A 25,000-nucleotide genomic window follows, 5' to 3' on the forward strand; every position below is an offset into this window, starting at 1 on the left:
TAGCAGTTTCAGCCAAGTGACTCCTTTTACCTCAACAGGAATTGCATTGCTAAAACCCAAGAAATATTTCAAAATTTATCCCTAATAACCACAGTTGCCAACTTTCACGCGGTCAATGAGCACCCCGACTTTCACAATAAGCCAAAAATCAAGCTAAACAAAGGCCAAAACAAGGCCAAAACAAAGGCAGAAACAACCCAAACCCTAAGAACCCCAAAGCTCTATGTGACTACATCCACCCAGGCGTGCAGTCTGGGACTGTGGTGGGCCCATTGTGCACCCCTGACCCTCTCCCCTCCTTGCCCTGCTTGCCGCAGCCAATCAAAAAAAAGAACCAACAAGGTACAACAAGCAATAAGCTACAAGCCAAACAAGCAAAAAGCCAAAAACTAGCCAACAAGCAACTCACAAACCAATTAAGCCAGAAACAAGCCCAATATCTGCATTTTTTTCACGGGTTTGGCATGTCTGCCAATAACCCTAAGCACTTTACATCATTTTATATTTTACTGAAGACATCCTATGAAATATTAAAAAGATGCTACTAATTTTCAAAGAATTGGACAAGGATATAGCTGCCCCACTCCTGACAAATCTTAACAAGCAGTGCCTCGATTAAAAACTGAAAGCAATGCTTAGAAAATTTACCCCCTAACCATGGTGGAACAGAATGCTGTCATGAGATAATGCTGATCAGCTGCTAGGTAAGAAGACATTTATCAAAAATAAATGTAGATGCAATGCCAAGAGAGTTATTTTCAAAGTGGGAGATATTTATACTGTGACAACATCCTGTTCCATGCACTTTATTTGTATTAGTATTTGTATTATATATCACATGTTTGGGGGGAATTAGTCTGGTGTATATGAATACAGCCATTCATATGGTTCCTGTTCATATGGACTGTTGCTCCACTTACTGGTTATAAAAGCTGTATTCTAATTATCTTACAAAACAGACATAGGGCCTAATCCTGCATCCCCCGCTTCACAGAAGACCCACTGGCTTCAACACCATTTCCATGAGGGGGGTTTGCACAACTGTGAACTGAAATTCAATTTTTTAAAAAATAGAAGTATTGTCCTTGTAAAAAGGATTATATATTTATATGAATAAACTGCTGTATTACTGTTTGCAAATGTAACCCTCCATCTTTTCCTTTCACAGGAAAGGAGATTCAAGATTCAGCAATTTGATTGGCTGGCACTTATTTCATTTAGCACAATTAGATATAAAACCTGGCTTATCCACCGACAAGTAATCGGTTCTAATGCAAAATGGTATGACTCCAAATAAAACACCAATACCATCTTGGGACAGAGTGCTGGAAGCTGGCAGGTGAGCCAGCACTCTGGTGACTTATCAGCTTCCCTGAAGAAAGCTGATGGAGGATGTGCGAGCTAATTGGCTGATCAGGCTGGGAAGCTGGATGAGTCAATTAATCCAGCAGCTATGGGGTATAAGGAGTCCTACTCCTGGGAGAATTCTGTGCTACTACGCAATGCAGAATTTTGCAGAAATTAACTGGTTTTGCGCATAATTTCCTTCTCCCCCCCACCCCCACCCATCCAGAAATGAGCTGCCATGCTGCTGGCCACTACTAGGAGCCACTGGACCCAGCAGAGCCCAGTTTGCACATAGAAGACACTGCTGGGGGGAAGGAGAGGGAGCTAGAGCAGGGGTGGCTCTGGAGCCACAAGTGGCTCTTTAGAAGTTAATATGCAGCTCCTTGTATAGGCACTGACTCCAGGGCTGGAGCTAGAGGCGCCAACTTTCCAATGTGCTGGGGAGTGCTCACTGCTCAACCCCTGGCTCTGCCCCCACTCCATCCCTTCTCGCCCCCTCTCCGAGTCTGCTATGCCCTTGCTCTTCTCCCTCCCACTCCAAGCCTCCTGCATGGCTTGAAACAGCTGATTGGGAGGTGCGGGGAGGGAAGGGGAGGCATTTACAGGGCTGCTGGTGGGTGGGAGGCACTGGGAGTGGGGGGGAGCGGATGGGGGGCTGCTGATGTATTACTGTGGCACTTTGACAATGTACATTGGTAAAATCTGGCTCTTTCTCAGGCTCAGGTTGGCCACCCCTGAGCTAGAGGTTTCCTGGCAGCTGTAGTGCCCAGCATACCCTGAGGGAAGGAGACAGCAGAACACAGGAAACTCCATGCAAGCCTGGGACTGAGCATCAGGCTGTTTCTCCCTCTGGATTCCTGGGTTCTGGGGGCAGGAAGTACAGGTATCTGGGCCGGGCAGGCCTGTGGCTCGGCTCTGGGTGGGGGAGGGGTAAGTAGGGGGCAGAGAAACAGGAACTGGGTTGTCATAGGGGTTTCTTTAACTCTCTACTCCTGAAGGAATTTTTGTGTGTGTCTGTATTGTTACAGACATACTTGCTAACAAGTATTTTGAAATAAATTATCAAAATAATTGAAAATGGCATGATTATGTAGTGTTATTTTGACAAATAAAATTTTCAGAATTTTAAAATATTGTATATTATGTATTTTTTAAAATCTGTTGAATAAGCACACTGGTGCCATCTTCTTATAAACTGAAAGCCTTCTCTGCATTGCTTGGGCACTCAAAATGCCAATCAGCTTCAATGGGCATTTTTGATGTCTAGAGAATGTAGAATCAGATCTACGTTGAGACAGTAGGGAAAAAAAAAGAGCACATAATGGCTTTTGCTGTCATCACAAGCCCTCCTCCTACACCTCCACCCGGTGGGCATACTGGTCAAGACTTCCAAAAGTGACCAGTGATTTTTAGTTATTCAATTTAATTTTCATCTAATTTTCAAAAATTGAGTGTTCATCATTTTCTGAATATTGGACCCCTTTACAGTGGAAATCCAAAAATTAAGGTAGCCACAATCAATGGTCACTTTTGAAAATGTTGGCCATTGTGGTTTTTTGCTTGAATTATAAAAGTAGGCCTTATCTGTTCTTACTCTGCCCCACTCAGGGGGAGTCCCTTTGACCTCAGGAATTAAGAATTCGCCCTATATGGCACACACATTTCCTAATAGCAGGCTATCCTCTTGTACTCCCTAAGAAGAGATCAAGGTTTGGGGGGAAAAAAGAATACGGACAACTGGCTAAGAAATTCAGTGTTTCTGACTACTGTCAAGTGCTGCTGAATATGCAAGGTACATTGTGGTTTAATGTGGCTGCTTTGCTCGTTAATGTACTACTTATGTATAACAATCTACTGTTCTCTAATGTTAATGAAAATAGCTGCATTGCAAAGACAACTGAAGTGATTATTATTAATACTTGCTGAATGTATTAAAGTATCTTCCTAGAGATAGACAAGAAACCTGCGTGTTCAACACTCATTTTATAATGAGCTAACAATATTTTTGAGTGAGAGACAAGGCCATCACCTCCCCATTTACAATACTTTCTATTATTCTTTGTTCTACATAAACTAAAAAAGAGTAACATTAAGAGCACTCTCTTACATAGGTTTTCTATTTTCATTGAACCAGTGAAACAGTCAAGGTCAAAGATAATTTACAATCAGCCATTACAAGTAAAAAGAGCTTTCACAACTGTGCATTCATGCCATCCTGTCTTAACACAGGACAAATGAAAGTGTAAGTGAGTCAAAGATAAAATGACAAAGACTGAAACAACAGAAAAAAAAGGCTGATTGCTTCCTGAGACTTGTGTCACTGAAGGTGACAGAGAGCGTGCAGTTAAATTGGAGATTCAGAAATGGGAAACTGTTTCCCTCTAAACCAAACAGCAAAGACTTAGAAATATGATTATCCTAAAGAATGACAGGAAGCTACCACTGAACTCCAAGTGAAAACCTGGGGAATAAACCTGGACCCTGATGATATCAGTCACAAGACCTTAGACACAAGCCAACCAGGACCATGATGACAAGCTGACCACACCTGAAGTGAAGCTGAACACCATCACCAAGTATGAAGACCCAGGTACCCAAATGGCCACCTGTGGCTATATGATGTTAGATAAAAACAAAGCAAAGGGGCAAATTCAAACTCACTAGAGTTAAGGATGAATTTCCCCAGAGAGTATTAAAGAGAGACTACAGACCAAGTTTATCTGAAACACAAGAACCCATCAACAGGTGAAAACTATACCTAGGTGACAAAAGGATTAGATAAAATCTTTAAACTATTAACCTCAATATACTTAACTATAACTTGATTTGTGTCTGAGAGCCAGGCTTGTGTGCAAACAAGAGGTTAAGATTAAGATATCAAACGGCCATGGAAGGTTATTACTTAACTCATGGCATTCATCTGTTTACTGGTATATAAACAAAGACTCCTTTTACTATAATCAAGAATATCCTTATGTGATTGCCTAACTTGTATTCTTTTATTGACTTTGAATTGCTGTGTTATTGCTTATGGTGACATCACCAGCAGAAAGCCATGTGGTTCATTAGTTTGCAGCACTGTGTTCACCCAGTTTTTATACACAGAGTTCCTGTGTTGATTTATTCTTTGTAATTCCTTGCCTGTCATTAGCAGGAATAAAGTAGACTCAGGTTGCACCTAAACTGACTCCAGAGTCTACCATCTTTAAATAACCAGAGCAAAACTGGGTTTTAATAAGTGAAGATAGACTTTTAAATTGTTTCTTTATGGTCTCTTTTTGCCTCTACAGCACAGCAGATGAAGTGGAGAATCAGCACCTTGCTGCAGATAACTAAAAGTGTTGGTTCTCAGTTCAACAGCAACCTTCTTATCAGAAATCAGCCAGGAGTAGCACAGCACAAAGCAGACCACATATAGGACTCCACACAAAGAGCTAAACTTATGCCAAATACAACCTGAATCTTAAAATTGCTTATCTGAGCACCAAAGAAGGGCTCCAGAAAGGAAACCAAGAGGTTCCAACATAAACAGAAGCTCATCTCCACAGCTGTGTCAGCTTATTCATGCAATTAGTGCCTCAAAATCAGAAAGAGCTGTTAAGCTTGTGGGCACTGTGCAGGTACCTAACAGTTCACATACATCAGCAACAGAGGTGGACCGAGGAGAGGGATATGAAAGGTATCCAATGAGATGACTTTAGGCAAAGTAAAAAAGGAACATGCTCTTAGTGGGTGAGTTTATTAGGCCTACCCACCTACAGCTGGAGAGAATCAACCAGATGAGCCAAATGGCAATGTAATGTACCATGTTTAGGAGCGCAGTCTAAATATGACTGTCCAGTCCAACAGCTCAAGTGGCTATTGCCTTTGCTAAGGCAAGGTGGGTGAGGTAATATCTTTTACTGGACCAATCTCTGTTGATGAGAAAGACAAACTTTGAGCTACACAGAGCTCTTCTTCATTGCATATTGCCTTTGTTGTGATTCTGATAGCTGCAACAACTCCAGAAAATCCAGACGAATTTTTTTAGCTGAGGTTTAGCAAATATGACAAGTTGCTGGAGGTGAGTTCTTCTGGGGGACAAAAATAGGGCAAGTATCTCCTTTAAAAGCAGTCTATGCTCCAATGCTTCATATTGGGAATAAAAAAATCCCAGGGTATGTAGTTTAATTTATCCCCTCTAACAGCCAAAGATTAGACCACTGACTGTATTAACTCCATCTTTAAATCTTTGAAAAGATCAGTCCTTGACCTTCCACTGGCTGTTTTAAATCAGAAGCAGATTAAACATTAATCCTAGTGACGGTAGCCCAATGTCCGGGGGTGAGTTCAAGGCCAGCCAACTCCGCTAGAAGACCAAAAATAGGCATGAAAGGAGGAACAGCCCAACTCCCAGAATCTCAATCACATATCATAGAATATCTGGGTTGGAAGGGACCTCAGGAGATCATCTAGTCCAACCCCCTGCTTGAAGCAGGACCAATCCCCAATTTTTGCCCCAGATCCCTAAATGGCCCCCTCAAGAATTGAACTCACAACCCTAGGTTTAGCAGGCCAATGCTCAAACCACTGAGCTATCCCTCCCCCCGATATTCATGTGATCAAAGCAGAGAGGGCAGAAAAGCAGGCAGCATGCCTCATAGACTGCTGCCAGCCAAGAGGAGGAGTCAGAATAACCAAAGCAGAAGAGGCCACATGGATGCTGGGTGTCAAAATTTCACTTTATGACCATTTAGTAACCTGATAAAGGAAATGGGAAGACCACAGTAACTGGGCAGTCTTCATGTGTGTCTGTCTATTCAGGTGCTCATATGTCCTTCACCACAATGACAACAGAGCATTTCACAATTATCAGTGGATGTCATCCTCTAAACACTCCTGCGAGGGAAGGGATTATTATCTCCATTTTAAAGATGGGGGATGGCATCATACAGTAAATCTGTATTTGAGGTGGGAAGCTGAATCCAGAGTGGCTGGGAATTGGACACAGGTCTCCTTATCTTTATTATTATTTGTATTACCCTAGCACCTAGGGGCCCAAGTCATAGACCGAGATTCCATTGTACTAGCTGCTGTACAAACACAGAACAAAAAGAGGGTTCCTGCTCAAGGGGATGGGGCGAATCTCCTGCATCTCAGCCTGGTGCTGTATCCAATAGAGGTTTTCAAACTTTTTAGGCTGCGTACCCCTTTCCAAATAATGTAGTTTACAGTGTATCCCCATCTGAGCAGGGTCATAATATACCTATGATTAGAATGCCAAATCTTACTAAATGAAATGTGTTGTCCGCCGTTACAGGATTTTTGTCGCATATCCCCTGACGGGAGCTTGCGTACCCTTAGGGATAGGCATACCCCAGTTTGAAAACCACTGCATGAGACCGCCATTCCTATTCTTGCCTGCAAGAAAAACAGCCAATAGACTAACAAACTGAGCCAATAGACTAACAGACTGCCTTGAGACAGACTGAGGAAGGATTGACTGGCAAACAGATTAGCATGGAGCAGAGACCAGAGTAAGAGTATGTCTACACTACTGCTGTGAGCATGCTTCCCAGAACACACAGACAGATATGCCTTACCTCTGCTCAGGCGAGCATGCTAAAACTAGCAGTGTAGCCAGGGTTAGCATGGGCAGCGGCTCAAAGCTAGCTGCCTGAGTACAAAGCCACCCAGATTCTCAGGGTATGTTCTCGGGCTAGCCTGAGTCACTGCCTGTGCTACTCCCACTACACTGCTGTTTTTAGCATGCTAGCTCAAGCAGAGCTAGCACCTGTCTGTCTACCTGTGCTGGGAAGCACACTCCGAGCTGCAGCGTAGACATACCCTAACAGGCAAGAACACCAGTGGCAAAAACACATGCTTGCTGATTAGAGGAAAGAGATGATGCCAGCCCACATGCATCTGAGAGAATGATGCATTCTCTGCATTTTATCATTCAGGGTGTGTAGGGCTGGATGGAACATGGGCTGCTGGGATGGGACAAAGGTTAAGGATGTGTGTGGCATGTGAAGATGAGTCTGACAATGGGAAGCTGAGGAAGATAAAGTCTGTTGGTTGACAGTTTGGAAGTGCCTGAGACTCCTGAAGTTTGGCAGATTTGGGATTTTTTAACCTGGAAGTTATTTTCCTTCTTTCTTAAATCAGATGTAACTAAGCTGAGTGCAGGTCAGCTGAAAATATTTTTAAATGCAGGGCTTTGGAAACAAAAGTTCATGCATTTATGTAGATGCTATTTTGCAAAATGTGTACATATTTTTACAGGACCAAATTCTACCTTTATTTATACCTGTGCAACTCCATTTTCAGTGGAGGTGTATAGGTATGAAGGAAGAATTTGCTACACAATCTATACAATTATAATTAATCTTGCACAGTGTATATACGGTATATAATTCTGCACATTATTAGTTTGACTAAATGTTCTAGACATAATACCACAGAAAATAGTCCACACTGCATTATGTACTTGAATTTAAAAATTAACCATAAACTGTTTCCCCCCAAAAATATGTGAAATGCACAAATAAAACAAAGACTATATCCTGGAAATATATATGCTTTGTGTATTTTCCACACCAAAAGGGCAGAATAACTTGCAACATACACGCCCAGCAACGCATGCAGAAGAAATTAATGAAAGCAATATGCTACCATTTCTACCCCTTGTGTGTATTATTACCAAGGGCTCCATCCAGCAGAATATACCTGCAACCTTCTGATTTGCACAGGCCGCAGAAGGCAGTAACATATTTTAGAGCAGAACTTATGCTGATCTGGGACTAGGCTGGTGCTAACTCAGCGCACTACAGCCATCTCCTCTCCCAGTGAACCAAGCATAATTCAGATGCAGGAGAGAACTGAGCCTCAAATGTACACTGTATGTTTTATTTTTGCATATGATGCCTTCCTCTAGTATAAAAGCCCTTAGAACCATGTTTTGGTGAAATCTCATTATCCCCCAAACAAGCATCATGACTGTGGCAAACAACTTAGATCACTAACCAGAGCCAAAAAATCCCTGGTACCTTGCAAACCTCCCAGCTTGCAATGTAATTAGAACAAATATAAATAACAGAGCATAGTGCAATATCTTCACACTGAGAATTGTTGATTCCAATTCAGCCAGCATCAGCGCACTTTCTTAACAAAAGACAAGGTAAAATCCAAAAATAATGTGTAAGGTGTATAAGTCAGATCCCTCACATTCGCTCTCCCTTGGATCTGTTTACATCCAGTGAACCTGGTTATCCCATCAACTGCACCAAGCTACCATGGACTCCAAAAGAAGTTGCATGCAGGCAACTGATGAGAGGAACAGGCTCCAATGTGTAAAGAAGTCTATATTAGAGCAAAGGGGTTTAACTTAAAAATCACCTCTGAATTTGGTCCAGAGAGTGCACCCATTCATGTGTAAAGAGGCAGAAATCCAACAATATGATTTTCTAATTTTTAGTTATTTCATATTTCCTAGAGTGGTTTAATAGTTATTTATTTTTAAAACTCTAGTTCGGTTCAAGTCTCACACATTAGATCACAGCTAGTGCATTTTGGTATGACATAACATACAGGTTGGTGGAAACAAACATTAAATGAGACTGAATTAGACCTACAACTGCAACTCAAGAAGTTTTCTATTTAAGTCTTGTGCAATGGAAAATAGCTCATGGAAAATAATGGTAAACACCCTGTCAAAGTGGTTCACGTAATTTATAAATTTATTTCCCTCATTATTCTTTATAGATAGAGACAGTTACTTGAGGGTTTTACTTTCATTGTCTTTTTACATACACCCAAAACTCTCCTCAGTGCTTCACAATACTGACAACAAGATAACCAACAGGCCAATTCTGAAAGTGCTTATGCACACGACATGAGTAGTTCCAGTGAATGTAAGTATACTTAACCCCTACTTGTTCCAATTTTCATAAATACATATACTTAAACATAGCATTTTTCCTATATATTTATGCTCCTTCCTATTCCTGTTTAGGATTTATAGTTAGAAAGCTAAATTACACTGTAAGAGGCTTTTGGTAAAACAGTTTTTTAACCAAAAATCCTAAACAGTAACAGTATGATGCTATGCCACATATTGTTATTTGATTATGCAGGCTTCTGATCATTTAAAATGCCTGCACCAGAAGGAACTGGTTTCTAACAATACTGCAGTAGTCACACTAAATAAGGTTTAACAGTCATCTGCACTACATCATCTACCTCCAGTGCCATTGTCTAACTCTAATTTTGAGAAGCAATTCTATACCACATACTGTAAAGATGAATTGTACTGTACACAATCCAATCACTGTGGAAAAATTTTAGTGCCAGCCTAGTGTGATCCAGTATTACCATCAAATGTATTGCCTTCAAAATTAAATGTTTTTAAATGATTCGTATTTTTAGAAAATGTTAGAAGTAACATTTTTTCAGTTCTCAAAATCAGCAGAAAACAAACTCCAAAAGATGCAAAAACAATTGTATTTTTCTGATCTTATTATTCAACAAAACAAGCCTGTATGTGAGCAACAAAACAAGAACCTTTTATTAGAACTGAAAGAAATGCACAAAAAGCATTGTTCTTTATAAAATTAACCATAAAATTGGCTATTTTTGTAATCTCTCTACAAATAGGGAATGAGATGTCTAACTAAGTAGCTTACGATTCAGTGTGTATATTTGATCATATAAGTCATCAGAATTTTCAAACACTGGAGAAGAGAGATCCCACATTATACAGTTTCTACAGATTCCTACTGCAACTGATTCGTGCACTCATGATAATTGCCTACCAGAGAACACAGTATCTGACTGAACATATATTGTCAAGAGAAACAAGGCTTACCTGAAAGTGCAAAATTATGGTCCATATTAACCCCAAAGTCAACTTGGGATTTCCATCTGTTATGTCATCATTTCTAATATTTACCAGTTTCACCTGCCATTGTGGAAAAATAAATGTAAAAGCTGAAACAAATTGGTGCTGAAAACGTTTATTCCACCACTCAGGTTTGACTGTAAACTAAACACTACTTGAATCCGTAATGTATTCAGTAACAAACATATTAGACCACATTTCAATACAATCTGTCTCCTTTGTGCAGTGCAAAGGACCCAGCTTCTGGTCGTAACTGGCCAGTTGAGAACCACCCTAGTGGGGACGAACTCTCAGCTAGAAAGTTTCTTGTGCCAGCTGTCCCGCATCCCGGTGCAAAGGGCATGTCAGAAATAGAGAGGCTGTGTTAGGGGTGTAGTACATCAGGGTACGGACAAGAGTGGACTGTTGTAAGTCATCCCAGGGCTGAGAGCAGCACAGGACAGCCCTTAGACTGAGGGAACTATAACTGGCTCCCTGGCACCCTCCCCCTCCACCCACTCTCCTGCACCAAAGAGAGCTCAGCTGCAGGAGAGAATGTGGCCCACTAAACCAATGACAATATTTTATAATGTTTACATTTCTAATAATAATTAATCATAAATAAGCACATATATAGCACTTCACACCTTCAAATTGTTTCTCACATCTTAACTAATGAACAGGATTAAAATTACTAACTGAAGTTTCAAAATCAATGGTCAATCATATTTGCAACTCCAATAATCTCTCATTCAGAATGGGTTACTGACACCTTTTGGTAACCTATTATTATCATCTTCATATATAATATAAACATCAAGTGCATATATATGTATGTATGTATAAAATGTGCCTATTTAGTTTGTCAACTGAAAGATGACCCAAATAAAATGCACTTGATGCTTATATTAATCAATAATTATTTGTGTATGTTCTTTAGGATACACACTGCATCAACATTTAATGTGCAAGGCCATATTTTCTTCTTGACTCCCCACATAGGTATAACTACTGTCAGTAGGCATTCCCCATGGAACAATATATATATATATATATATATATATATATATATATATATACACACACACACAAATATATCCCACAGTTATAAAAAAAATTAAGAGATCCTAATTTTTCCCCTCCTATTACATTATAAAAACTGTTCAGTTTTGACAAAAATGTACCCTACAGTCACATATTGCTTTTATTTTACTCATTTGCCTTTCCAAAGTTAACCCTCACAATTATGGATATTTGGGGCCTATCTAACCTAAATCACAATACACTATTTCCAACAGGAAGTCACCCAACCAATCTTGTGCAAGATGTTTTCCAAATATCATTTTTAAATGTGCCTTCTCTATTCCAGGGTTCTTGGGAGCTACCCCAACTGCTGGCAAAGTTCCCTTATCCTTGAAGTCTGTGATAACCACTTGTGTGCAAGTATCATCTTCCTCCAGACTGGCAGTCCCTCTGGCAGGGGCACTGAAACCTTACACAAATCAGGGTCACGCTGGCAACTTGCCAAGGTCCCAAGAGCTGCACCTAAGCTGTGTAAAATAGAGGAGACTGCACAGTAGCCATCCTATTTAATACGGACATGCAGGATGAAAAGACCACCGATGACACCATACAATATTCTGCCTTGATTCAAGAGTCCTGAATACTCAGATCATAACAGATCATTGCATGCTGAAACCTACAATCTCCATTGACTGCTGCACCTTAATAAAAAGGAACATGGTTGCGCATTGCATTTCTTATGGATTTATTGAACCAGGGTCTCCCATTTAGAAATAAGCTATAGCACTACCAAACCACCAGCGTCTAGGCTGCACAAATATGCTATTTTTGATTGTCAGCCTGTGTGGCCGTTCGTTTTCTTAGTGCAGATCCTATTTCCACTGAGGTTAGCTGCAAAGCTCCCACTGACTCCAGCGGTACGGGACTGAATCCTCATTGCGCAGATGTCAGCAGGTGGCATTTCTTATTTAAAACGAACGTATTGCTATTGTGTCACTTTTCTATTCTTCCAGCCAATGTTTAAAGCCAGCAAAAAACGCTTTTCAGCACCAGTTCACAACTCACGACTCTTCATGCCAGCTCTGCCAGCACCAAAGGGCTGTAAAGCCGCCATAAGTGATTACTGGGGAATTCTCACAAATTACCTGCCCCATGACATGGAGGCATCATAGGATGCAGGTTGGGGGAATTCCTGTGAAAAGGGAGCATTGGCCTGAGTGCTACTGTGCTCCAGCTATTCTCAGCTGCGAGAATGGCTACCTGGGGCCATCGACAGCTGGATGTAAGTTAGGGCAATATCTGCAGCTGCTTTGCTGGGAGTGAGATGACACTGAGGGCCCCCTCAGAACAAGGGAGGAACAAAAGTGGCTTTACACCTTTGCTCGACATCTCCCCTATCACCAAATGTCCACCACCATCAGTTCAGGCACCACAATAAATCAGATCCTTGTTTCTAACCATTTTTACTGTGTGCATTTTAAAAAAGAACAAATAGCATAGCTGTTCCTTCCCCCATCAAGCTTCTATTAACTGTATAAGTGCAATTTTCACTTAAGCTTTATTTATTAAAACTATTACCATACCTGGCGTTTTTTCAAATAGTCAAGTGCAATTTGTACATTCTGGAGTCTGTGAAAACGCATCCGACCTTTCTCTCGGGGCTAAAATTAGAAAATGAAAGTTATGAGATTTTCCAAAGACCAAAACTCCTACAAGGTAAAAAATCTGATTTAAAAGTTTCCATTTTAAATCCTTAAAACACTAATGTTTCTACATCTATTACAAAAGTGTAATTGAAACTTAAGGAAAAGTAACTGAGCTATGAATTTATAGAAAGCCTGTTTTCATTGCAGTTGAAATTTATTTGCACAACTATTGGAGAGCAGAATCAAAGGGCCCAATCCTGTAATCTGATCATTACAGTAGGTGCCTGTGTCCCGGCCAAGTGCAACTGATGTCAAGAGGGCTCCTCATGGGCACAGGGGCCTACCCATATGAACCAGATTGCAGGATCGAAGCCATAGTGGGAAATAACTAGATGTTGCATCATAACAAAAGATTTACAACATTTCAGTTAAACCAAATCACAAGTAATAATCATGTGTACCTCTGAGCTGTCCAATTAATGACTCTGGCAAGAATGTAATAAGAAAACTTACCTTAGTATGCAGGTGTGATGTGTGTTTAGATTTTGTTTGTGTTTTAACTACATATTAATAAATATATATTTAGAAACATGTCATGAAAATAAACTCTTTCCTACCAATAGAAATCCTATAACTGCAGTCTTAGTGCCTGTGTACTCCTTCCTCAGGTAGGATTTCATTAACTTCTGTTCTAGCACAACTGTGTGATCTACTATGTGAACACTTATGCAAGTGAGGCATGAGGAAAGTTAAGGATCCCCCTCATCCCAAAGCAAAAACAAATCAACAAAGAAGAAACTATAAAACAATTATGCATGGTGTGTTAATGAAAACATGGCAAAACAGCATTCAGTTAGTGTAAAATCACCAGCAGGAAGAATTACACAGAAAAGGAGTTTTTTACTTAGCTGTCAGAGATCAACAATAGGAAAGCAGTTAAATTTATGTCATCACAATATAATATCCTTCTTCCTTATTTCAGATTTTTCACAAACTGTCACAGTAATATGCTCAAGCATACTACAAACCACTTATGCAGCTCAGCGATGAATATGAGTATTTCCTCAGACAATCTCTGTGAAACAGTCAGACAGTCACAGATTTTCCTTAGTTGAACTATTTTCCCCCCTACGGAATATCACGTGTTTGCCAAGAGGAAACATGATGAAATGCAATTGGAAAAGAAGCAGAGACTAAAACACAAAAATGGAATTTTACGTTACCATATAAGATTTCAATCGGTTTTAAAACTACTGAAAGGTTTGGATCAATCCCTGCAGTTTTTATCATAGAATAACTTCCATGAGTGGGACTAAGGACTACAGAATTGGCATCTTACTTTCCAAAACAAGGAGAGTTTGCTGAAGTCCAGACTGTCAAAAAGTAACAATATAAGATCACAGAGGGGAAATATTATACAGCTAAAGTACAAGTATCTTGAGACACATTATGCCCTTGGATGAAAGCATACAAATTCCAATGAAATCATAAGAGCAGCATGACACATTGTGCATCCAAGGATAGAAATTGGACCCCAACATACAAAGCTGCTTTAGCAAACACTAGCAATGCTGGTTCTACAGAGGCATGAAACAACTTCCTTTGGACCAGCCAATACTCAACATTTTACAGTTTTTAAGTAGATACTTCCCTTCTGGATGACATAAATCAGTCAAAAAATTGGTAATTCAGCATCTGTTGCCATAAAATAAGCCCTACAAACAATCAATATATTTACTAGCTGAAGCACTACACATAGCTATGAGTACACTACCACTGTGCACTATCTACTTTGAAAAGTGACATAGTTAAATCAGATCAACCATCTTTGTGATGATAAAAGAATATTTTCATAATTAATCTAAATTCCATAATTCCACATAATATTATGTTGTACAAATGTTGTATATGAGAGTTTTACTCCATTCAATGGAGCCAAGATTTCACCCTTTGCTTATATTGTCTGCATAATTGCTACATAAATTACAGTGATTGAAAATAAAAAGAAATCTTAGTGTAACTGAATATAAAATAACATAATTACATAGTATTTTGATTGTCGCCTACATAGTGTTGTATTTGTACAACTTTTTTAAGTGTAGTGATTGAAAATAAATGGAGATCTTAAAGCTTTGCATGTCACTGTTTGCAAATGAACTGAATGAAAAAAACGTCTTTGTCCATATCTCCATCTTATCAGTCTTTTCCAGAATATGTATATCCTGGTTGATCAGCATGAGTTCTTTTGTCCTTTCCACTGAACTACGGCAGAACACCAAACTAACAGGTTACTTTTAAGTTAGCAGTCACCACACTTCAAATACTAAGTTAGTATAGTTATGGGGGTCGGCACGTACCCCCTTATCCTCATCCTCCACATCCTCATGCTGTTCATACGCGCATGCTTCTGTTGAACTCACCAACCGTAAGGTCTTCAAAAAATCTCGCTCCCTTGGCTAATGAATATAACAGACAGAAGATAGGACAGCAAAGACACAAGACAGACCACAAATGAAGAGAAGAGCATGAACAGAAGAACATAATGAAGAGAACAAATACCAAGCAAGGGAAGTAATGCTCACAAAGAAAGGAAATGACACCCGAGGAGCGTATTAGACAATTTCAGGGACATTTTTTCCTTGCTATTTGTACTTTGTTTTCTTTAATGTGAAATAATATTAACCATCCAACATTTGCTAAAGAAAATCCAAGAAAAAAAGGAAACGAGATAAAGAACTAGTACATTAATCTATAAAAAGAAAGAAGTTTCATGATCACAGAAGAAGACTGACAAAAATAGTTCATATTCCCCACACTGTTCATGGTGTGGTATGTATCAACAGAAATACAACTTATGCCTCTGGGATCAACAGTCGCATAGTGTGGGATATATCAAAGAGAATCCTAACAGCCCACATCTGAAGAGTTAGCAAACTGCATAAATGGGTATATAATGGCCTGAAATTATTGCACAGTGATTAAAAAAAGCTCACCAGGGTATCCCCAGAAAGGACTTCTAGAAGGGAGATCAAGTTATGTCCATCCCTCAGGTCTTCATACAGATCATTCACATGCTTGCGAACCTGCAGAAATAGAGAGGGAGAGAGAAATGAAATTTAAGATGCTGTATCTTTCCAAGAATTCACCATGATATTTAATGCTGTTTTTCTGTAATGTACACACACTTATATATCTCAACATGCCACTCTTGGTTTGTTCAGTCACTATGCCAAGAGAAATACAAAAACAAAATTAGCTGCAATGTAAACTTATATTCAACCCTCTTCCACATTTTCCATATTCTTATATTTTATTAAATATGGAAAGAAGAACAGTGGAAAAGCCACAAGATAGGCAACAAATTGTCAAAGTAACGAAGGCGTAATCCCTACCATGTTTACTGAGGCCTAATACCTATCTACTTTGGCCTACATAAGGATCAATTAAGGAAGACACAGTTCGCACCCAAGTCAGAATAAATTGCAGAAAAAAAAAAAAAAGACAGAGCTAAATCCTGCCCTGATTTACAGCCCGTGCAAACTGGCTGGATCCAGGCAAAAATGTAACCCATATTTTGGCCCCTGAACCAAATACAGCAAAAAATTAGTAGAAACCTATCACTCATTAATCAACAAGAATGTATCTCATCATTCTCAGCTTTCCCTCTTAAACAGTGTATCTACCCAAGGCTCACTTTTTTTATCCATCCCATTGCTATAATGAATCATTATATTCAACTAACCCACTGAGTTCTGGTTCCGCAAACAGTACTTTTAGCACCACTTCAAAAAGTAACTTTTAACCTGAACACGCTCTCCCTTAGGCCAGATTCTGCCTTCAGTTACATCCATGAAAGAACAATGTCAACTATGCTGCACAAGTATAAAGAAGGGCAGAATTTGGCCACGATTTAAGATTCAGCAGTTCTGAGAGGACTTTCAACATTTCTAACTGCTCTGATTTTGGATTATTTTGGCACAAGAGAGGCCATCCAACCTACTAAATTGGGACACAGAGGCTCTCATTTCTCATAGAGGCAGAGACTTTTGACATTGCCTGCCACGGCAGAGGTTGTAGGGCTTTCATCTACGTCCTCATTTTGGGTCCCCATTAAAACACCATACAGCAGCGTTCCCCAAAATTTTGAGTCCCCTCCCACCTTACCCTGTCTGCACTGCCCCCCTTCAGACTCTGAAGTGGGGCCGGGGTTCAGGGGAATGCAGATAGGGGGCTGACACTGGGGCCTCAGCTGGGGGTGGATGTGGGACCTGGAGTGGGGCTGGGGTGGGGCCGGAGCCACAGCCAGGGGTGGGAGCGGAGCCACAGTTGGACTGCAGTGAGGGCCAGCAGCCAGCCTCGCGGCCAGGTGTGGCTCCAGCCCCGCCCCGTTCCCGTCCCCAGTCTCAGCCCTGGGCCGGGAATGGAGCTGCAGCCAGAGGCTGAGGCTGGGGCAAGGCCAGGAGTAGAGGCCCACCGAGGCTGGGGACGGTGCTAGGCGCAGGGCTTGGAGCCAGGGATGAGGCTGCAGGCGGGACCGGAACAGAGCTGGGGGCGGGGAGTGGCTGGGTGGCACTCCCTCCCTGCACCCTGTGCGGGCTGGCCTGGGCCCCACTGCGCCCCCCAAAAAGTTCCTAAGCACCCCCCAGGCAGCGTGCCCCACAGTTTGTGGACCTCTGTCTTACAGAAAGCTTTCTGAGTTTCCAGAATACTGTCTGATTATGGCATGCAAAAGGGCAGACAGGCTCTTCTTAGGCTTTTAATCCTGCCACAGGGGCTAAATTCTTCTGCCAATATGGGATCTATGAGATGATCTCTCAACTGTCAGCACATCTGTGTGCGTGAGAAGAGCATCAGGAATCAATCCAATTCCTCTTCTGCTTGCAGTAGGGAACTAGATCTGGGCTGTGGGAGAGATTTGTATATCCTTGTTATGAAACAAATAATTAACATATTTGTTGCTAGGTTTAAATAAATGTATTTTAGTTCAAGGTACCTTGCTCCTACTGCAATTTACAAAGACTATCATCTTAAGTGGGACTAACAACAGAAGCACATTTATGTTTATGTTGAAAACTAGTCCGAACAAGCCATCTGGAAGATTTTTCCATAATGAATTACTGCTGATGTTTTCCGAGATACTTGCGTATCACATCCACACAGCAAAGGCAGTATAATTCTACTTCTGGACATTAGATCAAGGTAGATATATTGTCAATTGTAAAAGGAGGTTAAATTCTCATACTAGCTAAAAAGAAAAAGCCTTTCCTGGATGCCGAACCTAAGAAGCAGTGCATGTGGGAAATGCTGAAGGAGGTTTTTGCTAGAGATAAAAACAAAGATGACATTGTGAAGCATGTGAAGCAAGTTCCTCTGCCCGATTCCACAGAGGTGGGAACACTGGAGGTAATTTACGAGGACTGTCTGTCAGCACTGCTTTCCGATTTAAAAAACACTAAATACATGTCTCTTGCAGTGGACAAATCAAGTGACATAAGTGACACGATCTAGCTTTTGCAGTTTCTTAGATTTTACGATGCTGAAATTTTCAAGGAAGAATTTTTGTGCTTAATACGATTAGAAACCTACACCACAGGTGAGCGCATTTTTGCAAAGGTAAAAGGCCTTTTTGAAAAAAATGATTTAGATCTGCAGAAAGTAAACTTACTTCTTACAATCTTGCTTCCCTCCATGACAGGGAAAAAGAAGGGCTTTTTTTATGTTTGGCACTGATACACACTTCATTAAACACACTTCACTGCGTCATTCACCAGACTGTTTTGTGTGGTAAATTGTCTGGGGACTTGAAAAAAAAACAATGGATATTGTGATGAGATTAGTGAACTACATACGTTCAACTTCTAGCTTGCAACATCGTCTTTTAAAAGTTCTTTTACAAGACATTTCAGCTGAATACAGTGACCTGTTGTAGCACAATGACGTTCCCTGGTTAAGTAAGGGGTGCACGCAAGAGAGATTTTGTGCCCTTCAAAAAGAAATAATAGAATTTCTTTGAAACCACAAGACCAATAAGGCTTGCGAGTTCCTGGAATTTATGAATGATGTCCCCTCTATGTCATAACTAGCTTTTCTGTGCAATATTATTGGTCACTTGAATTCCCTCAACTTGCAGCTCCAAGGCCATGAAAGCAGTGTTGGGGATCTGTTTGAAAAAGTGTGTGCCTTTCAGAGGAATCTTGAAAATCTTTCAAACAGTCTTAACAGGAAAGATGTTGCACTTTCCAACATTGTGTGTTGCTGCTACAGATGAAAATGCTGCAAGAATTTCTAAACAATTTGATCAAAAATTTTAAAATTCCAAAGAATTTGCTTTTATTTGTTCATGAGCCATTTGTTGTCTATGCTGATGGACCTTGCCCTCCTGAAGCAAAGAACATTCTTGATTCAATTTATGAATATGCCTTTCAATAAGAAATTGTAAGGCTCCAGAGCTCAGATGTCTTGAAGGCAAAATTCAGAGAAGTGGGACTTTGTGATTTCTGGACTCAATATGCTGACCAGTTCCAAAATAGCCAGAATTTAGCCATCTAGATCTTTTAATGATGTTGGGCTCAGTGTACCTCTGCGAATCTAGGTTTTCTACCACGAACAATATAAAAAATCAATACTGTAATCGCCTGAAGAGAGGAATATCTTCATCAGTGCATGAGCCTTGCCATGACCATAGGTGCCAACTTCTACTCACGCCAGTGGGTGCTCGACCTCCCTCTGCCCCCGGCCCCGCCCCCATTCCAACCCCTTCCCCAAAGTTCCCGCCCCAACTCTGCCCCCTCCCTGCCCCTATTCTGACTCCTTCCCCAAATCCCTGTCCTGGCCTTGCTTCTTCCCCACCTCCTCCCTTGAGCACACCATGTTCCTGTCCTCCCCCTTCCCTCCCTCCCAGAATTTGCTACGCCACCAAACAGCTGTTTGGCAGCAGCAAGCGCTGGGAGGTAGGCAGAGGAGCAGGGACGTGGCACGCTCAGGGGATGAGGTGGAGGCGGGGACGGGACGGGAGGTTGGCTGCTGGTGGGTGCAGAGCACCCACTAATTTTTCCCTGTGGGTGCTCCAGCTCCAGAGCACCCATGGAGTCAGCACCTATGGCCATGACCTCCTACAAACCACTCTTCACAAAGCTTACCTGAGATCATCCATATCACCTCTCCAAAAGATATCGCCATAAACGCGGGTAAAAATTTTGATTTATAAACTTTGTTAAAAGATAGAAACACTAATACTTATGTTGCAATCAAGGTCTTTATTCATTGGCAATTGAAGTTTGTTTTTTGGGGGGGAAGAAAGGGGTTTGGTCAGGCTTCTGCACAAATGGCCTGCCTCTAGTCATGAAATTCTCAAATCGGCCCTTAAGTAGATCTAATTGAGTGTCACTGCTCTAGAGACTCTGGAGAGTCTTATCCATTTTGCGCCCCCCATCCCCTTCCGTGAAGACAGTGTGCCTCACATTTAGGTATCTACTAATATAGCATCATGCAAATCAATGTTTGTAACAAGATGTCTGAATTTTTTGATGTTTCTATTGAGCTAAAATTTTGAAGTTTGGACCACATATTTATTATGGACCTCTGTCTGACCTCTCCTATGGAGACCAATGAAAGGTCAGTCTACATTTACATTATAAGAATGGCTCTGATCCCACTCATACAGACACTTTGCATAGCTGGTGTAAAGGCAGCACAACATAGCATTTATTCCCCCTAGGCCTCCTGGCCCCAGTCCTGCATCCTATCCACCGGACCCTTTTGCAAACCAAAGAGACAGGAAGGCAAAAACTTCCAAACTTTTGGAAAATGAACCTACAAACCTTTTAGGGTTCTTCCATCACCAATCACAATTCACAGCATATAGCTAATGTCATTATTTTGGTGCCTTTAGTTAAATGTCTGTGTTTAGAGTTTTCATCCATTCTTCTATTTGCTTTCATTAAGGAACACAGAGAGACCTATTTTTTCCATCTCTGTGTCCACACGAAGAAATTTGCTTCCAAAAACTTCCCAAGAGAATACCCCCCTCACACAGCAGGGAATATCATCAAACAACTAATTTTTTTTACAGTAAAACCTACAAGTCCAGAAATACGAGAGCTAATTCTGATCTCATTTACACCAGTATTGATCAGGAGGAACTCCACTGAGATCAGTGAGTTAAACCTTGCTGGAATATGCATAAAACAGAAATATACTTTTGGAGATTTTCTTTTAACATTCTAAACCAGCAGTTCTGAAACTGTGGGTCAGGACCCCAAAGTGGGTCGCAACCTCCTTTGAATGGGGTTGCCAGAGCTGGCTTAGACTTGCTAGGGCCCAGGGCTGAAACCTGAGTCCCACTGCCCAGGGCCAAAGCCAAAGCCTGAGGGCTGGCAGCAGGGCTCAGGTTGCAGGCCCCCTACCTGGGGCTAAAGTCCTTGAGCTTCAGCTTTGCCCCCCCCACCAAACCCCCCAGAGCAGTGGGGCTCGGGTTTTTGCCCCCACCACCACCACCATCAGGGGCAATGGGGCTTGGGTGGGCTCAGGCATCAGTCCCCCCCCGGGGTCATTAAGTAATTTCTGTTGTCAGAAGAGGGTCGCGGTGCAATGAAGTTTGAGAACCCCTGTTCTAAACAACTGAATTTCAAGTTCAAGCATTATATTATTTCATTTTCTCACCAAGATCAAACCGAACTCGGTCTACCAGTCAGTAAGCTCATTTATTAAAAGAACATGCAGCAACCTCTCTGAGCTGTTCTATCACTATCAGTCTCAAAATAAATGATGTTGTTGTGTCTGTCTGACACCAACAGTGTAGGGCAGGGACAAATACGTGACAGGGTCTACGGAGCCTAGAGGATTTTCAGGGGGTTTGGGGCATGCTATGCTGTGCTGCACATGTGCAATGCTTTTTATATTAAATTAAATCAATACATGAACTTTGGGTTTTATTTTCCTTTCAAGATACCATGGTGGAAAAGGCCGATTCTTATTTCCTAAACTGTTTGTGGCAAAGGCAGATAATTTTGGGGGAAGATGTAGCTGCACTCCTGAAAAGAATGGTCCCACAAGCAAGTACACCCTATTCCAGTGTGCAAACAGAGCTCCAGAACAGAGCAGATCTATTGTGCAGTATTGCCAGCCAAAAGGGATGGTGCACGCTGGGAGGAGAGGAACGAAACATAAAAAGTCAGGGGCACCAGCATATCATACACACTCCCTTCAGCGGTACTCTGCAGAGTCACAGGGCTGCCCAGTTTATAAGTCGGCTAATAGTGGGACCAGAACATACTGATGTTAATTCTTCACCTCAACCACTTGCTCTTTTTCACTTAACAGAGAATATCTGTGGCTTTGAGGGACCGGGGGGTATTATTCCAGTCCCTCTCCCCCAACACAAGCCTGTTTAATCTTTTACTGTCTCCTATTTCTTCTTTCATTTCTTATTTCCTGTGGATTTGTCTCACCTGTGCCCAACTTACACAAAGCCTGAGCCGCCTTCTCGCCCATCGTCAAAATGCAGAACTATACAAAGCACAAAGAGACAGTGTGGTCTAATGGTGAGAAAAAAGGGACTGTGTATCAGAAGGTTCTTGTTTCAGTTCTACCACAAACATACTGTGTGGTCTATAAGGGAACTCACCTAAAATCTATGTACTTCATTTTCCCTTTCTTTTTTTAGTTTCAATTGCTGTACTTTGACTGCTCTTAGATTGTGGAACTCTAGTCTTCTTGTGCTATGCTGAAAGCTCTCTAAGACACAGAGGGCTTCCTCCTCCGGTGCCATAGTCGCGAACACATGATCATTCGTAAGAACTGAAACCATATTATTCTTTTACCAGAAAGTGGCAATCCAAAGTATGTATTAGACAGCAGCCAAGGCAAAGAAGAAGAGCACTTTGCAAGATGCAAATAAAATTTATTTCCGTCAGAACTAAAGCATGCAAAGCACACGTCATGAACTGAGTCACCAGAAGAGGACAGACAAATACAATTCCCAAAACTGCTGAAAATAAATAGGTGCATAGTTCTAGCTTGTGTTCTATAGCTTATTCTTGTACCTGATACATAAAGAATGTACATGACACAGCAACTACATCAAAACCCAGTTATTAAAAAACAGTAGGCTGAAATCCGGTATGTATTTGCATTTTTTTAATGTGAAGAGTGGTTTGATTTAAATTATCTATGCAAACCCACAGGCAATTTGAATCTATCTGGAAAATTAATTTACGATAATGATATAACAAATATTCAGTACTTGCCATGTAAACCAAATGATCACTCAGGTGGCTCTTTCTGAGAGAGAAAAAATGTAATCTTGCAAAGTAAACCACCTTTTCCAGAGTACTGCCATATGTCTCACAGATATTTCAAATACCTCTTGGCATTGTTTATGGAGTGAATGTGGTAGGTTAAAGGAGAAAACAGTGAATTGAAACTAAAAATAAAAATGTAGATTTAAAATAAAAACACGTTTCCTGAAAGAATCTGAATTATGCAGTGGAAATATCTGGCTAAAAAAGTAGTTGAGGTAGTTTTTGAGACTAGATGACCTGGGATTCTTTACAAGCAACAGATCTGGAAGCAAAGTTAACTAAGTGCACAATATGGTTTCAAAATGTTTTCCCACTTTGCCAAAGGCAAATTAGATTAGAACTCAAGAAGTTAGAACCATAAGGGGTTGGTTTGGAAAAAAATGTGAACACTTAACTGGCACTGATTTTTGAGTCCAAACCTACATCCACTGAAGTTCAGTGACTTCAGCTAGATCAGACCAATTATTGCCCTCTCACTGTTAGATTTACAACAGATTTAAACTTAATTTTTAAGGCTCTAATCCACAGTAAATTTAAGTCACTGGAAAGACTCCCATTCATTTCAATGGGATTTGGATCAGGCCCTATGTGCAGTACTCAGAAAAGTAGTTATAGGCAACATACTGAAGTCATCCACCTTTCAGCTACAGCTTCTCTGAGATAAGGCTCACATGGACACTTACAAAGGCTACTATAATTACACCATTCAATTTAAAATGTCACCAACAGCCAAGTCTCTCTGATGAGAAACTTGTGTGGCCTTTGCAGAAAGCTCCTAACATCATGTTGGGATTCCCTCATTCCACAACTTCCCGGAAAGTGTAGTGGGGAGATTTTATATACACAAAGAACATGAAACAATGGGTGTTACCATACACACAGTATTTTCTACTGCATGCATCCGATGAAGTGAGCTGTAGCTCACGAAAGCTTATGCTCAAATAACTTGGTTAGTCTCTAAGGTGCCACAAGTCCTCCTCTTCTTTTTGCGGATACAGAATAACACGGCTGCTACTCTGAAACCGGAAAGTGTATGTCCTTAAACCTATTTCCAACAAAGAGCAACTAAACACAAAATTTATTATTACTGTTAATATCACTAACAAGGAAGAACCAATAAGAAACATATATATATATATGTCCCTTCTTATGCCGCCACAAGCAACAGAGTGCAGTCAAAAAGCCAAAGACGCCAGCAGCATAACAGGCAATTAAAGAGCATTTCTTTGATATATTTATGTGGGAGAAAGATAAATCACTCAATCCGACATTGCCAACAAACTTAGTATCCTGAATCATTTCAGGATCAGCGAGGAAACCCAGTGAAAACGGAGATCAAACCATCCCTCCAGACTAGAAAGAAATTATTTTACATATTAAAGGAGACCAGGTATGGTAATGCTATGAAATTGGCTGTGACAATCCTCTATGAAAATTGAATTCACTAAGTTCAAAGGAAATTTTTAAAACAGTGGAACCAAATTATTTAAATACTGGACCAGAAGCCAAAGAACTGAATGCCGCTACTGCAGAGAGTCATATTTCTTGAACATTGACAATCACGGACCAGTAGAGACGTTAGTTACAAGTCTACAGATAAATCTATTTTACATGGATTTAGAAAAGGAAGATTCAGACCCAAGTAATCTCCTTGATCTTTTATACAAACAAGGCTTATCATGCCAGGACATAAGGCATGATTTATCTGATTTTTTCAAAAAGCTGCTTGCCAGCTGTAACAGGATCCTAGCTTTAAATTCAGCATGTAATTGTGGGAATATCACACTTGCCAACATACTCCTGCATAACTAGTTTGCTAGACAAGG

At 40.8% G+C, this 25,000-nt stretch overlaps 1 protein-coding gene across 19 annotated transcripts in view; it reads right to left on the minus strand.

The window, feature by feature from the left end:
* The window catches only part of DST (dystonin), a 471,547-nt gene that overhangs the window by 251,647 nt on the left and 194,900 nt on the right, over nucleotides 1-25,000 (minus strand). For 18 of the 19 annotated variants that reach the window (XM_073336274.2, XM_078852090.1, XM_078852092.1 and 15 more), the window contains 3 exons: nucleotides 15,867-15,956; nucleotides 12,811-12,888; nucleotides 10,193-10,285 (listed from right to left, as the gene is read on the minus strand). In XM_073336274.2, coding sequence (XP_073192375.2) covers nucleotides 10,193-10,285; nucleotides 12,811-12,888; nucleotides 15,867-15,956 — 261 coding nt within the window. Of the gene's footprint in view, nucleotides 1-10,192; nucleotides 10,286-12,810; nucleotides 12,889-15,230; nucleotides 15,330-15,866; nucleotides 15,957-25,000 lie in introns of all 19 variants that reach the window. The other variant, XM_078852094.1, reaches the window with a different exon arrangement.

This window comes from Lepidochelys kempii, chromosome 3, assembly GCF_965140285.1.
Source record: "Lepidochelys kempii isolate rLepKem1 chromosome 3, rLepKem1.hap1, whole genome shotgun sequence".
Taxonomy (NCBI): Eukaryota; Metazoa; Chordata; order Testudines; family Cheloniidae; genus Lepidochelys; species Lepidochelys kempii.